Source organism: Neopsephotus bourkii, unplaced genomic scaffold (genome assembly GCF_033783945.1).
Source record: "Neopsephotus bourkii isolate Nb327-2 ecotype Australia unplaced genomic scaffold, CSIRO-AGI_Nbou_v1 NB_399, whole genome shotgun sequence".
In the NCBI taxonomy this organism is placed as follows: domain Eukaryota; kingdom Metazoa; phylum Chordata; class Aves; order Psittaciformes; family Psittacidae; genus Neopsephotus; species Neopsephotus bourkii.
In genome coordinates, this window is record NW_026900903.1 from 70,802 (window position 1) to 85,351 (window position 14,550).

At 40.7% G+C, this 14,550-nt stretch overlaps 1 protein-coding gene across 4 annotated transcripts in view; it reads right to left on the reverse strand.

Moving 5' to 3' along the window:
- Positions 1-1,177: 1,177 nt before the first annotated feature.
- The window catches only part of TLE1 (TLE family member 1, transcriptional corepressor), a 79,105-nt gene continuing 65,732 nt past the window's right edge, over positions 1,178-14,550 (reverse strand). For all 4 annotated transcript variants that reach the window (XM_061349309.1, XM_061349307.1, XM_061349308.1 and 1 more), the window contains 5 exons: positions 12,710-12,957; positions 5,718-5,865; positions 5,184-5,334; positions 4,336-4,412; positions 1,178-4,178 (listed from right to left, as the gene is read on the reverse strand). In XM_061349309.1, the coding sequence (XP_061205293.1) occupies positions 4,071-4,178; positions 4,336-4,412; positions 5,184-5,334; positions 5,718-5,865; positions 12,710-12,957 (732 nt within the window). In that variant the 3' untranslated portion in view covers positions 1,178-4,070. The remainder of the gene's footprint in view (positions 4,179-4,335; positions 4,413-5,183; positions 5,335-5,717; positions 5,866-12,709; positions 12,958-14,550) is intronic.

Below are 14,550 nucleotides of genomic sequence, written 5' to 3' on the forward strand. Positions count from 1 at the left end.
CAGTACTCTTCCTTAGCCTGGAAACAATAAATTCCACCCTTCTTAGCTGCTAAAATGGTTGAAGCTCCTCACCAACTCAAAATTGTACCAATACAATAGAAAATATGAAGGAGTACTTTAACCAGATTACGTGATCCCGCAGGCTCACAAGTGCAGCAGCCTTTCACAAAAAGCCCTAAACCAAAACCAAGCAACCAAATAGCAAACAGCTGGTCAACCTGAGTTTAACTTACTTGAGTCAGTTAAGACACTTCTGAAAATTCTACCTGCACCACCAACGGAAAACTGTGACAGAAAAATTATGGTCAATTGTTTATACACAAAAGTACGCATATGATCAGATGGTAGATTTTATTTTGATGTCTGCATTAAAAAATAACACTATTTTAACAGTCTATGCACTTCATATTTGTTTCATGCTCCCTCCTCCCTTTAATGGAACAAAAGCTTTTCAAATGCCAAACAACTATGAAAGAATTAATGCAGATAAAAATTCTCTCTCAAGGCTTGTGGGTTAATGTGAGGATCCTTGCTTGGAACTATAATCAAAGAGGTATTCTGACATAGACAAATGCATTGTGTGGAATAGTATCATGATTTTTCTGAGCAACTGATTTATAAAAGGTTATGCCTGCTGCACATAAACAAAATATATATATTACAGCTGGCAAAGGATTTTGTTCAGTTGAACTGTTATTACCACAAATCTCCTTTTCATCAGTTACTGTCTGCACTGACATCTAGTACATCATTTGTAAAGACTCCCTGCTTCTATCTGGCACTAGTGTTTGCCAGACCTGCATTCAAGTATCTCTGAAGAGTGAGGGCCACCCAGAAAACAAATACTGTCCCAGGAAGGGTCTAATCAAAGGAATCTTTCAGGATTGTAATTAAATTGACACACACACACACACACAGAGATTAGCTACCTGCACCATAGTTATTGATGTACCTCTTTTTTCCATGTGCTTTTCCTAGTGCCTTTTCTGTTAATGCTGGTCTGGGTTGGTCTGCTTCTTCATTCAATATGCAGTTATTTTTGTCCATTACTTTACACAGGACTGAAAGAACTTACGGAAGTTTTAAGCTCTATTAGTTTTAAATATTGTATGTAACAGCATAGACCAACATGCCAAAATTTCACCAAATGTATCTTTTCATTAAAAATTACATCTCCTGGTGGAACAGGCTTTACTGTTTGACAAATGAAAGACAAAAATTTCATAAACTGCAAGTGAAACCTGAAAGAACATCTGGAGAGGACTATTCTATACTGCATCCCGAAATTTGCAGACCCAAAGCTTAAAGCAGGTCTGACTGGGGAAAAAAAATAATTCTTAATTTCAAAGAAATATATGGTACAAATATGATTAAATTCGTTCACACACATAAATAAAGTCCAATTCCATAACTTCTCTGACTGATGGTGCATTCTGGAAGCTAACAAGAAAAGACAAGGTATTTCATTATTTTCCTGATACGATTTTGAACTTCCTGATTGCAAAGAGTGTGGCCTTCCTAACAACCACTATGTTGCAAATTATAGCAGAATCATTATATAAATGTAGATTTTTTTCTCAAAGGTTACACAATGTGTTAGTATACTTGCATTCTTGGTTCCTGTGATACCAACTTTAAAGAAAGGCAAAAGAACACCTATGAAGTAAAAGCCAAGGTGACAGAACTGTGGCAGAAAACCAAGTCTTCCAAATTCACCACTACTGCTAAACAGTGATCGATCACTGGCAGAGTCAGACATTTGCAAAAACTTCAATATGAAAACATGGTCAGTGTAAAAATCAAGTACCCTAGTACATATTCTCTTTTTAAAATTTCTCTTTTTAAAATGGCATGGCACTTCACTATGTTTCAATATATCAAAGACAATTATTTCACCGAAAAGCATTATGATTCTACTTTTTGTGTCATTATGTGTGAAAGAAACATGACCACCACCTAAGATGGGCTGTCATTTTCATACAGATTTCATACTCACAACACGGCAATGGACAAAGATACAGATATATATGGATAGAACATTGATTTTAAATGCCTAGGAGACCAGACTATCCTGAATGGTTAACATTTTACATTCCAAATACAAAGTTAATGTATTAAGGCTATTACGATTCTAAATGTTATAAAACTGGTTTCAGTAGAATGGTCATGAAAATTGAGAAGAAAACTGATGTCTCTTCAGACAGGAAATAGAAAATTTGCACCCAGATGAGAAATTTCCTATCCAGTCAATGTATCTGTCGGTCAACCTTGTCTCTTACTAGTTACGTGTCTTTAAAGAGCACAGATATAGGTCACTGCCAAATTCTAGCAAAATGAGAAAGCAGCTCTTCACAGATGAGTCTCCCAGTTTGTGTAATCTGAATTATTTGTTCAAAGATACCTTTTCATTCATCTGTACTCTCATTTAGCAACGGAAATTCTAATTAAATTACAGAATGTAGGAAATGCATGCCCTCAGTGGTGCAATAGTTAGGTTTGTCTAGCACACAGTGGTAGAACTCGTTGATCTGAAAAAAACATGGTTAGAATAAAATGTACACATTCTCTCCTCATTTATTTCTCGAGTACACCACAAAAACTTGAAGATGCATAGCTTTGGTAACTGGCTGCTTAGCATGGCTCTTCACCAATGTTACACTGATTGAACAGTGGAAAGGACTGAAAGATTGTTCAGTACAAATATACAGACCCTGTAGGCTCACATAACATGGGACACTCAGGGAAATTAATTCTAATTAATATGTACAGTGGATTAGTTTAGTTAAAAATCAAAATACTCCTTTGTCAATATTCTCACAAGAAATTAATAAGTGAGTTTAACTTAGTTCAGGTTAATCCACTTCACTTGCATCCCTGCAAGTATTTAACATTGTTTTAAGTGATTCCCTGTAAAACTAACACTTTTGGTAATTTGATTAAATTTACCTGAATATCTAAGCATAGACAAGACATTAAAAAAGAAACGGTCCTTAACTACCACTTCTCTGTAAAATATGAAGGATGCAACTTATCTAACTTTGATTAATCACAGACATCCTCAGTTAATGAATAAAGGCTCTGATGTATTTAGTTGAAATGTAGCTCTTGTATGAATTCTGTTCAGCTGAGGGCGAAAGGTGAGGAAAGTCACCTCCTCTTCTAGAGAAATGACGAAATGAACTATGATGAAGCACATATTACTGTATCTGCCAAAGAACATACCCATGGGACATCAGAATAAACTTAAACTGCACAACTTTATGAAATGATCAATTTTTATATTTACACTATCATTAGTACAAAATTGCCTTTTAAGATTTCTGTAGCACAAGACAGTATTCTACTGGACTTGATACCCTAATATGTCAAAACAACTACTTTGAAGTATGATAAAGGAATCTAGGAAGAGTTATAAAGAATAAGACAGCATTTTCAAACTATACATAGTGTTTGCTTTTGCTTCTAAAAAGGTACTTATATCCCCAAAAGGTTTTAAATTTTAAATAAGCAGGGTGGGCGGGGAGAGGACGGGGGGAAGACTGGTTGTTGGTACTAAAGCCTTTACTGTAATAAACTAATGATATTTACAATTTATACAAATGTTTGACCTTCAACAAAAATACAAAAACAGATCACAAGATGCAAAACCAAGAAACAAGTTCATCTGAGACACCACTGCTCTACACAGGACAGAATGCAACTTGAACTGCACGGAACAGAAAAGTCTTTATCCCCCATAATCAGGCAATGAGAACAATTTGCATGAGGTTACAAAGAAAGAAAAAAAATAAAAGGCTCCAACAGTCTTCAGTAGACTCGGCTTTTAAAAACTATGGCAAAAACCTAGGCTACATCTGTCCATCTTGCCTCTGTGTTCCATTTGGTCCACGTAGCCAATATTTAGTTGCTGGATGTTGCCTTCTATTTTGAAAAATTGGAGCAGGTTCATGGCAAAGTCTGGAACCTCAATACTTTTGTTCCTTTTTAAAAGGCAAAACTTTTCTACTTCTACAATTAAGAACAATTTTGGCCCAGTTCAACTTTTAAAAGTTATATCCCCATCATATTTTTCAGTAGATAACTTCATAGACTGTAGCCTTTTTGTCTCCAGAGCCAGTGACTATGTACTTATCATCCACAGAGATGTCACAGCTAAGCACTGACGAAGATTCTTTGGACTAGAAGAAAAATAGAAATATATTACATAATTTTAAAAAAAGTCTGTTACCCTCATCTCAGCATCCCAGTTTGGGTAGAGACATAAGTGAAGATATCTGAGTCCACTTTTGAGACTCTGGATGTTCTAGTTATCTTTAAAACCATCATCATCCCCACCTGAAAAATACTGGCTCCATAGGGAGTTCTCCATGCATTAAGAAGGTTATCTTTCCCAGTACTGACAAACCATTTACCTAGAATATAAAACAGAAGGGCTATGAAAAACACGAAACACATGGGTTTTCAACTCACACCTATGAAATCTTTTATCTAATTACTGCTGTAAAAGTTCTCACTACTAATCACATACTTTTGCTTACAATCAGTGTGGACACTGATGCTTTTGTAGTGTGTTAACATGTTAGGAAATCCCTAGATTCTATAAATTGAAATGTTCTTTTACACACAAATCAACCATCACAGCAGCTTTTAGATAAACAGATGGTTGTTTGTTGGTAAGTACCTTTGAACTCATAAAGCAGAGATATTTACTCATAACCTAAGAAACTGAGATACACTCCCACTAGGGAGAGTGGCCTGGCCACAAGTGCACCTTGAGGTGCACAGCACTGACTCCTCCCCAGTGGTTTGTAGTTATGATACCGCTCTGTGCTCTGTTAATTTTTAGCCTGTCTGTGCTGAGGAACATAAAGGCTTCACTTACATTTTTACTTTGGAGATGCTAATTAACTTGTAGTACGCATACTGGAACAGGCTGCCCAGAGAGGTGGTGGATGCTCCATTCCTGGCGATATTCAAAGGCAGGCTGGATGTGGTTCTGAGCAATCTGATCTAGTTGAAGATGTCCCTGCTCATTCCAGGGGGTTTGGGCTAGAATATCTTTGAAGGTCCCTTCCAACCCAAACTATTCTATGATTACCGAATGAGCTATGACTACGTATTAGCTAATCAGCAAAACATGAACTAGACCCCTGACTGCCAGTTTTGTGTTCAGTGCAACTTACCACAGTAAGCGAACTTGAGTGACAATACACAACTCTCATGAAGGTGCAGTTGATATTTGTCTGGTTTATTTACATGTAGCACTTCCACATTGCTGCTCTCCATTCCCACAGCTAGCCATTCACCAGTAGGACAATAACCAAGGGAAAATATCTGAAAATTAAATGACACACTTATTTTTTTTCCTACAAATACTCTTTTTTTTTTCTACAGTGATTAAATTGACTGGGAGAGGGAGAGAAAGAGAGAAGAGCCAAATAAATTCACACTGTTCAATAGCAAAACTGCTGTTCAAAATTCAAGTGACTATAAGTAATTTAACTTAGAATAATAGGGAAAGTGAGTAGTGTCAGGCTATCATTTTGTTCTGGAAGCTCAGGATATGAAACCTCCAAAATATTGTGCTGCAAGCAGCCAAAGGGAAGAGCAGGAACAATATGCCAGCTGCACTGGGCTCAATCTCAGCTTTCATCCTAAATGTTTCCCTCCCACATTCCCCTCTTGCTTCCCCACACTGTAAGAAAATCCAGGTATACCTGTGATGTGAAGTCATGCTGCTGTAGCTGTCTTCCTTCTCTCAAGTCCCAGGATCTGACAGTGTTATCCAAACCTCCCGTCCAGAGCTTGGTACCATCATTAGAAATGTCAATACAGCTGGCTCCATCTGTGTGGCCCTGGAATTGCCTGATAAAACAAACCAGATTGAATAATGATTTCCTGCCAGAGCTCAAGGTAAACACTGTTGTGCTGTTAGTTTTGGACACTCTGTGTCTGCTGATGGGTAAAAATCAACCCCTCCCTCCTTTTTACCACGCATGAAATACAACAGTATTACAAAAATATTTTCCAGGTGCTAGGATAAATTAATTGCATGATGGTTAGCTGAACAAAAGCAAGTACTTTCGATTGGGTTTTGAAAGAAAAAAAAAAAAAAACAAAACCTGGGAGAACAGTAAAGTACAGTAACTATACCTAAAAGCAATTAGGACAACTCAGATTAAAACAAGTGCTGAAAGAACAAAACTCCCCCAGTTTCAGAACACAGCTTCTGTATTTTTCCTTGGCTGCAAGTCAAGATGATAAATAAAAAGCAGACATATTAATAGAAAGGGATTCAGATAGAGATCCAGATAGTTAATCACAAGCATTGCCGAGTCAGCAAAGTTGCATACTCTGTGGCAGGAGATCATAAAAATCTAAATGGTGTACTTTGTTCTAAAACCTTCTCATCAGTGATTCTTCCTTTTCAGCAATGAGAAGGTCATCTCAAGTCTTCCTTAATCCTTCGTCAAAAGCCTTCCGAGGCTCCTGCATTTTTCATTAGCAATTCGCATTAGGAAAAGTCCTGTGACTCAATGTGAAAGGTGGAGGGCGTGGGGAAAAAGACAACTAGCTTGGGAATGAAGTGTATGAATCACCACAGAAAGGTCACGCCACACATTTTGTTTTGCAGCTCTGGTCTCAAAATACCACATGTTATCAATTAGCAAGATCAGCCAGCAAGCAGTGGAACACCTACAGCAAGCATTTAAAAGGCAAGACAGGCACAAGACAGAGTGAGTGCACCTTTACAGAGACCAAGCACACAAAGGGCAAACTGAAGACTGTATACAGCTAATATCTTCTTTGTTCAACAGAAAGTAAAATTTGCATGTACATTACTACAACTCTGAATATAAATTTAGGCTAATTATTGAAAAACAGGGAGTATAACTGAAACAGAGCAGACGAAGCAAATTCTTCACTGTTTCCATTTGGAACTTTTAAATTATCATGACCTTTCCCAATTCAGGCTCTCTCTTCTCGTATGTGGTGGTTCAAGCCCAGACAGTAACTCAGAACCATGTAGCTGCTGACTCACTTTGTCGTCCCCCCCCAACTCCTGGAGGCATGGGGAGGAGAATCAAACTAATGTAACTCCCACGGGTTGAGATAAGAACAGTCCAGTAACTAAGGTATAACATGAACCACTGCTGCTGCCACCAATAATAATAATGATAAGGGAAATAACAAGGGAAGAGAATACAACCACTCATGACCTGATACCCAGCCCGATCGGAGCAGCAATCTAGCCCTTCCGGGTAACTGCCCCCAGTATTCCGGGCATGACATGTTGTGGTATGGAATACCTTTTGGCTAGTTTGGGTCAGGTGTCCTGTCTCTGTTTCCTCCAGGCTTCCCCTCCTCCCTGGCAGAGCATGATACTCAGAAAGTCCTTGGTCAAAGTAAACACTGCTGAGCAGCAACTAAAACCATCGGTGTTATCAGCACTGTTCCCAGGCTGAAAGTCAAAAACACAGCACTGCACCAGCTACTAAAAAAGGAGAAAAATGTCTGCTACTGCTGAACTCAGGACATTATCCACCCCTTATTCCACACCAGGCACATCATGTTCGGATCCACATTTTCAATATACCATCACTCTTATCTCGTATGTATACATATATATACATCCACAGAGAGAGAGAGAGAAAGAGAGATCATTCCTTAGTGCATGGACCAATCCCTATAAAGCTGCTGAGTCCATTCGGTCCATGATGTTGGACTCCATCTCTTGTAACAGTCTTTCAGAGCAGGAGAGGCTGTGTGCAGTGTTGGATCGCTGCCTGCTGACGATACCGCAGAACTCATCTGGTTTCATCAAAGTCCATTCTTTGTTGGGATGACGGTTGGAGGGAAGTCATGAGCTGTCGCTGGTGACCTGAAGATATCTGGTTGGTGGGCTACAGAAGTGCTACACAGCAGGCAACAGCACACAATTGAGTTCATTGGCTGTTTTCCCCTAAAATCAAATCCCCTTGAGGTACACATCGGCCTTTCTCATCTTCCCGCATTGATCACCAAGTATATTCGGGTCACTGAGCAAAACCAGTCCCACGAGTGAGTTTGCCTTTACCTGAAGCAGCAATAACCCAGACTGTTTTCCCCAGCAAATTCTTTATGTGCACCACAGGAACTTTGTCCCCTTTTACAGTATGTAAAAGTTCTGACAGGGCTGGGCCAGCCCTGTTGGCAGATCCTCTGGTGTTGACCAACCAGGTGGCCTTTGGTAAGTGTGTATCCCAATGCTTGAAATTTCCCCCACCCATTGCTCTCAGTGTGGTTTTTAACAGCCCATTGTACCTTTCGATTTTCCCAGAGGCTGGGGCATGGTAGGGGACGTGATATACCCACTCAATGCCATGCTCTTTGGCCCAAGTATCCATAAGGTTGTTCCGGAAATGAGTCCCATTGTCTGATTCAATTCTCTCTGGAGTGCTGTGTCGCCACAAAATCTGGTTCTCAAGGCCCAGGATAGCGTTCCAGGCAGTGGTGTAGGGCACAGTGTATGTTTCCAGCCATCCGGTGGTTGCCGCACTCATGGTAAGCACATGGCACTTACCTTGGAGGTTGGTGGGAGTGTGATACAGTCAATCTGCCAGGCCTCCCCAATATCTGTACTTCAGCCATCATCCTCCATACTGAAGACGCTTTAACCATTTAGCTTGCTTAACTGCAGCACATTATCACACTAGTGAATAACCTGGACAATAGTGCCCATTGTTAAGTCCATCCCTCAATCAGGGGCCCATCTGTATGTTGCATCTCTGCCCTGATGGCCTGAAGTGTCATGGGCCCACTGGGCCTAAAATAATCCACCCTTATGTTGCCAATCTAAGTCCATCTGAGCCACTTCAATCTTAGCAGCTTTATCCACTTGTTGGTTGTTCTGGTGTTCCTCAGTGCCCCAACTCTCGGGTACATGAGCATCCACATGGCGTATCGTCACCACCAGGCTATGCAACCGGGCAGCAGTATCTCGCCACAGGGCAGCAGCCCAGATGGGTTTACCTCTGTGTTGCCAGTTGGTCTGCTTCCATTGCTGCAACCACCCCCACAGGGCATTCGACACCATCCATGAGTCAGTATAGAGACAAAGTACTGGCCACTTTTCTTGTTCAGCAATGTCCAAGGCCAGCTGGATGGCTTTCATCTCAGCAAACTGACTCGATTAACATCGTGTTGACAGGGATTAGTCTTTATCACAGGACCTGGAGTAAAATCAGCTCTTCCACTCCATCTGGGAACCTGTTCACCAGAGACTGAAGCCGCAGCTTTCATGGGATGATCAGACTTGACCTTTGCTCTCTTCAATTCACGTACCTGTTCCTCCAGAGCTGAGGTAGGTTTTCCATCCCACTTTCTCATGTCTTCTCCATGATCACGCAGGTAAAACCATAGGGTGGCCTGTGGCGTATACCTTCTATATCTTCTCTTTCAAGAAGTAGGACAATTTTTGTTAATAGCTGAGACGTGTGTTGGTACATGTAAGGAGCTGGATAGATCAGATAGATCATCTCTCGATTATCTGAACTCCTGGGACAGTTTTTCCACAGCTGAAATAATGGAAGGGGTGAGATTGTCTTCGAACTCTCGGAGTTTATGAATCATTTCATCCACTGTTAATGGTACTATGTCATTCCAGGTTACTGTTGTCAGCGAATGGGCATATGATGATGGTGCATTCTGTGTAAATTTCCACCCCATGTGTCGTGCACATTTGAATTCATCTGGATCTATGTGTGCATCCCTGGCATTCGTCTTGATGTGACAGATCATCTCTATAATGACTGATTCCCTCAGAGACTGGATACCTTTTTCTAGAGAAGTCCACTTGACCAAACAATTCATAACATCATCCTTGTATGGAAACCTTTCTTTCGCAGCTGCCAAGAGCCGCCTCCAAAGGCTGAGGGTCTGTTTCTCTCCTGCAATTGCTTTGTCAATTCCCCCTCCCCTAGCAACTGATCCCAGCGGCTGGGCTTCCCTGCCTTCATGAACTGGAAGTTCGTGACCATCAGCCCCCCTGTCCCAGCATCGGAGCAACCAGGTAATGATATGCTCCCTTGGTTGATGGGTAAATTCTTTTTGCACATTCCATAGTTTGGTTGAGGTCTGAGGTCGAGAAGTCACCTCCTTCTTCTTCTTCTGATTCATGTGATGATGACTCCTGACCAGATGCTGTCCAGGGTAGTAAGTGAATTGCCACTGCTGCTTCATCTTGTTCCTTCATCTTGTATTTTTTTTGCTATTCCCCTTGTGTACAGGGGCAACCGATATCAGTACAAATTGGTCCTCTGGTTTAGCTGCAGTGATTATGACTGTGGTTGGAGTGGCTGAAGTATCTGCTGCTGGGGTTTGGATAGCTGCTGTACTTGTCGCTGGGGTTGGCGTAGCTGCTGTGTTTGGAGCTGGAGCAGCTGCGTTATCTGTTGCAGTCAAAGTTTGAGTAGCTGCTGTACTTTTGCTGGGGCTGGTGTAGCTGCTGTGCTTGGAGCTGGAGTACCTGCATTGTCTCTTGCTTTGCCCTCAGATGCAAGGACATTTTTTCCCTTTGAAGGTGCTGGATAGTGTTGAAAGGGCCCTGTAAGCACAGGCCAAGCCCCAGTACGTTACCATGATTTGTCCGTCTCTGGTATGATCAGGATGACAACACACCTCATTTAAGTGTTTTACTAATTTTTCTGGATTTTGCACTTGTTCAGTGGTGAAGTTCCAAAGCCCTGGAGGGGCCCACTGGCCTAGAAACTTCCCATACTGTCCCACACACCCTGCCATTCATGACTGTCCAGCCTCGGGGAAAATCTCTTGGTTCTCCTATATTGTCATCTAACCCCAGACAAGGCCCAATCCCGACTCTGCTTAATTCTTGAGATCAGATGAAATGGTTGTGCGTAAAACACACTCTGTATGCATGCCAACATGGTGATCTCCATCAGAACCAGCAGGCAGGTCTCCTTCATGGGCTGATCACACAAGGAGTAGAAAAAAGATGTGTAATTGCTAAGCACTTCTATTATATACCTCCCAAAGTACAGAGGTGGTGACCTCACTGGGAGCAAGCCAGATCAGTTTCATGATCAATGATCCTATTGCATTTTAAGTCATTACCATAAAGTACAGGGAAACAAGAACCTTAGCCCAAGGCTTCCAGCCGATAGACACACAGCAAATACCGGCTGTAAGTAAGGTACGACATGCTGAAACTGTGAGATCAAGAGCAACAACTTTGAGAGCCAATAAATCAGCATTGTGACTAGTGACTATTAATCCAAAAGAATGAATGGCTATCAAACACGATTAGACACACTCAGGTTAGATCTACTATCTCAACACTTCGTGCCCCACGTTGGGTGCCACAAAGAAGTGTCATGGTTTAAGCCCAGCCAGTAACTCAGAACCATGTAGCCGCTCACTCACTTCCCCTCTTTCCTCTCCCTTGCTCCCAGAGGGATGGGGAGGAGAATCGAAAGAGTGTCATTCCCACGGGTTAAGATAAGAACAGTCCAGTGACTAAGGTATAACACAAACCCACTACTGCTACCACCAACAATAATAATGATGAGGAAATTAACAAGGGAAGAGAATACAACCACTCACCACCCGCTGACCAATTCCCAGCTCGACCTGAGCAGTGATCTAGCCCTTCCGGGTAACTGCCCCCAATATATACCGGGCATGACGTGCTGTGGTATGGAATACCTCTTTGGCTAGTTTGGGTCAGGTGTCCTGTCTCTGTTTCCTCCTGGCTTCCCCTCCTCCCTGGCAGAGCATGAGACTCAGAAAGTCCTTGGTCAAAGTAAATGTTACTGAGCAGCAACTAAAACCATCGGTGTTATCAGCACTGTTCCCAGGCTGAAAGTCAAAACCACAGCACTGTATCAGCTACTAAGAAGGAGAATAATGACTGCTACTGCTGAACCCAGGACATCATAATAGTGTATAACACTACTACTTTGGTAAGCATAAACCAAAATTTTTCTTGTCATGAACTACACAGCTAGTTGCTCAAAGCCATTTCACATACAACTATCTTTCCTTTCTCTGTCAGAGCACTAATACTGGATACTGACCTGCCAGAAATGTTAATCTTCTACTAATATATTTATTAGTCAAAGGTCTAACAAAAGATTTCAAAAATAACTTACGTGGCAATCCATTTGTTCTCTGTGCAACCCACTCTAAAACTTTTAGAGCTAAAATTCCCCCAAAAAGCTCAAATAGCTTTTTTCATGAGTGACCTAATATCATTTCTTTATGCTTTCCTGTTTGAACTGCTTTTTTAAGTTTCATTTTAATACTTACGAATTTATGAATATGAACTGAAAATTTTCTTTATTACTTAAAGCTTAAGACAAAGGAACATAGCTCAAAGAGTTCCCTAAGTTATGTTCAGTCTACACCAACCACAAACTAGCAAAACTGCTGACTGCAGAAACCTGCAGAGAAATCCCAACTAACCAAAACCAACAAACTTTCAGCATGCTATGGTTCAAACCTTTAGGCAGGCCCTGAAGCGCATCTTCCAAGACTAGGCTGACACTACCAAAACCAGTTTCTGCTCAACTCAAGTAGCAAACCAGATTCTTTGTATAAGAAATACTATTTAGTTTGCTGTCATGAACCATTATTCAAAAAGATAAATATTTATGCAGCTGTCCAAAGAGTAACTTCCATCAAAGTTTTCTGTAAACAAGTAATGACTCACCTGACCAATGTCTGATTGTGCAGATCCCACACTGCGATGTTCCCATCACTGCAGCACGAAAAGCACACCTTGGAATCAGGGCTGATAGCCAGAGCATAGCAGGCAGGGGCTGAGGATGTCAGCTCTGCTTTTATACGAGGAGTTGGTGCTGCCAGGTCCCATATGGATAATGTGCTGGCTTCTCCACCAACTATTAGGGTGCATCCATCAGGCAGCAATTTACAAGAGCGGATGTAGTTATCTCTGTTCTGTACAACACAAATCACCTCAGTCATGTTAATACATGCCTTGCCAATAATGACCACTAATACAATTCCGACTGCATCCAAGTTTTAAACAGTATGCAATTTTTTCCATTACCAGAGTACTGAAGAGGAACCAGGAGATTCTAAAAGGCTTCAGACACCTATTTCTCATCACTAACCAGAGACTGCAGCTGCAGAAAACAAACTGCAGACTTCTGCTGTCACAGTCTACTCTGTTTTAAACATGATGAATGATGAGTCTGCAGGCTCATTACACAAAAACAGAGCCAAAGTAAGCTTGCGTTTCTGCAAGTGCATTCCACCAGTGAAGGTCACCAACAACAGAAATACTAAAGCAAATGACCTTTCATTTGGTATTTATGCAACTCTATGCGAAAGTGTGCTTCAAGTCTCATGCCCTTCAGGTTTTGGAGTTCCTTTCAAATACTATTTTGCATTCACCACTGTAAAGTTAAAATATTAAGTAATCCCATAGTGTTCCTGAACTTATGTTGGTCCTTGTTCAGCATGACTCTTATCATACTTGTATCAGTAGTTCCACATTAGCAATACTATTGCTGACTGAGAGGTACTACACGGGTTTTAGAACTGGAAAACATTTCAACCTTCACTTATTACAAGCTTGACTTCTTAAGTATACTGGATACCCACTTCTCCGTAACAGTTGCTGAATTAACCAACACTTCTTTAGGAAATGGAGGGTTAAGATCTGTAACTCAAAACATATAAAAAAACCACAGCAAGAAGTAGTCAAGAGCATTTCTACTACTATTCTCTTTCTTATTAACAAAAAAAGGGGCAGTAATTAGTGCAGTTGGCTTAGTCTTGTCAGTCATTACTGTCCCATAGCTAAAATGAAGGCAGCTAGGACTTTGTGTTCAGGTTCATACCTGCCGCAGAACAGGATACATATTCAACCATACTTTTACTACTACACAACTAACACAAAAGTAGCATTAAATAAAGGGTAAAGGCTAAAAACCTCAAATTAAACCAAAACAAAAAACATGCTACATTTAATTGGATCAACACTGAATCTAGAATTATTTTCGTTCAGAATATATATTACTGTGCTTTGTGATAGTAAGTCTTCTTAAAATTTCACAAATGTTTATGCTGCTTCTAATATGAGAAGCGTGTTTAATTGAGCCATCCTTTTTTTTTTATTTTATTAGCTTTTCTGCTACCTATACTGATGCACTCAGTCCCTTTCAGATCCTGCAGATGTAAGAACAACCAACCAAAATGTGTAACTTGTGGATCACCAACAAAAGCACAGAGACTTAAACTGACCTTCATACTTTGTCACATTATTTCATTATGTGGTTGCTGTCCTCTTACACAAAAACCGAGGTTGTCACTACTGGTGTGAGTAAAACACCTAGGAAAGTTCTGTGCAGCCCTGCATAAGCCTGGCTACATTCCTTTTAAACTCATGCACAAAAATCATCATCATGACTAGAAAGGAAAGAATTAAAAAAGTCAGCTACACTCTCTACTCAGAAGTCTTATCTGATCTGCTACTTGACCCCTAGTGATGGTATTTATCCCTAAACAAACCAGAACTCTTCTCCA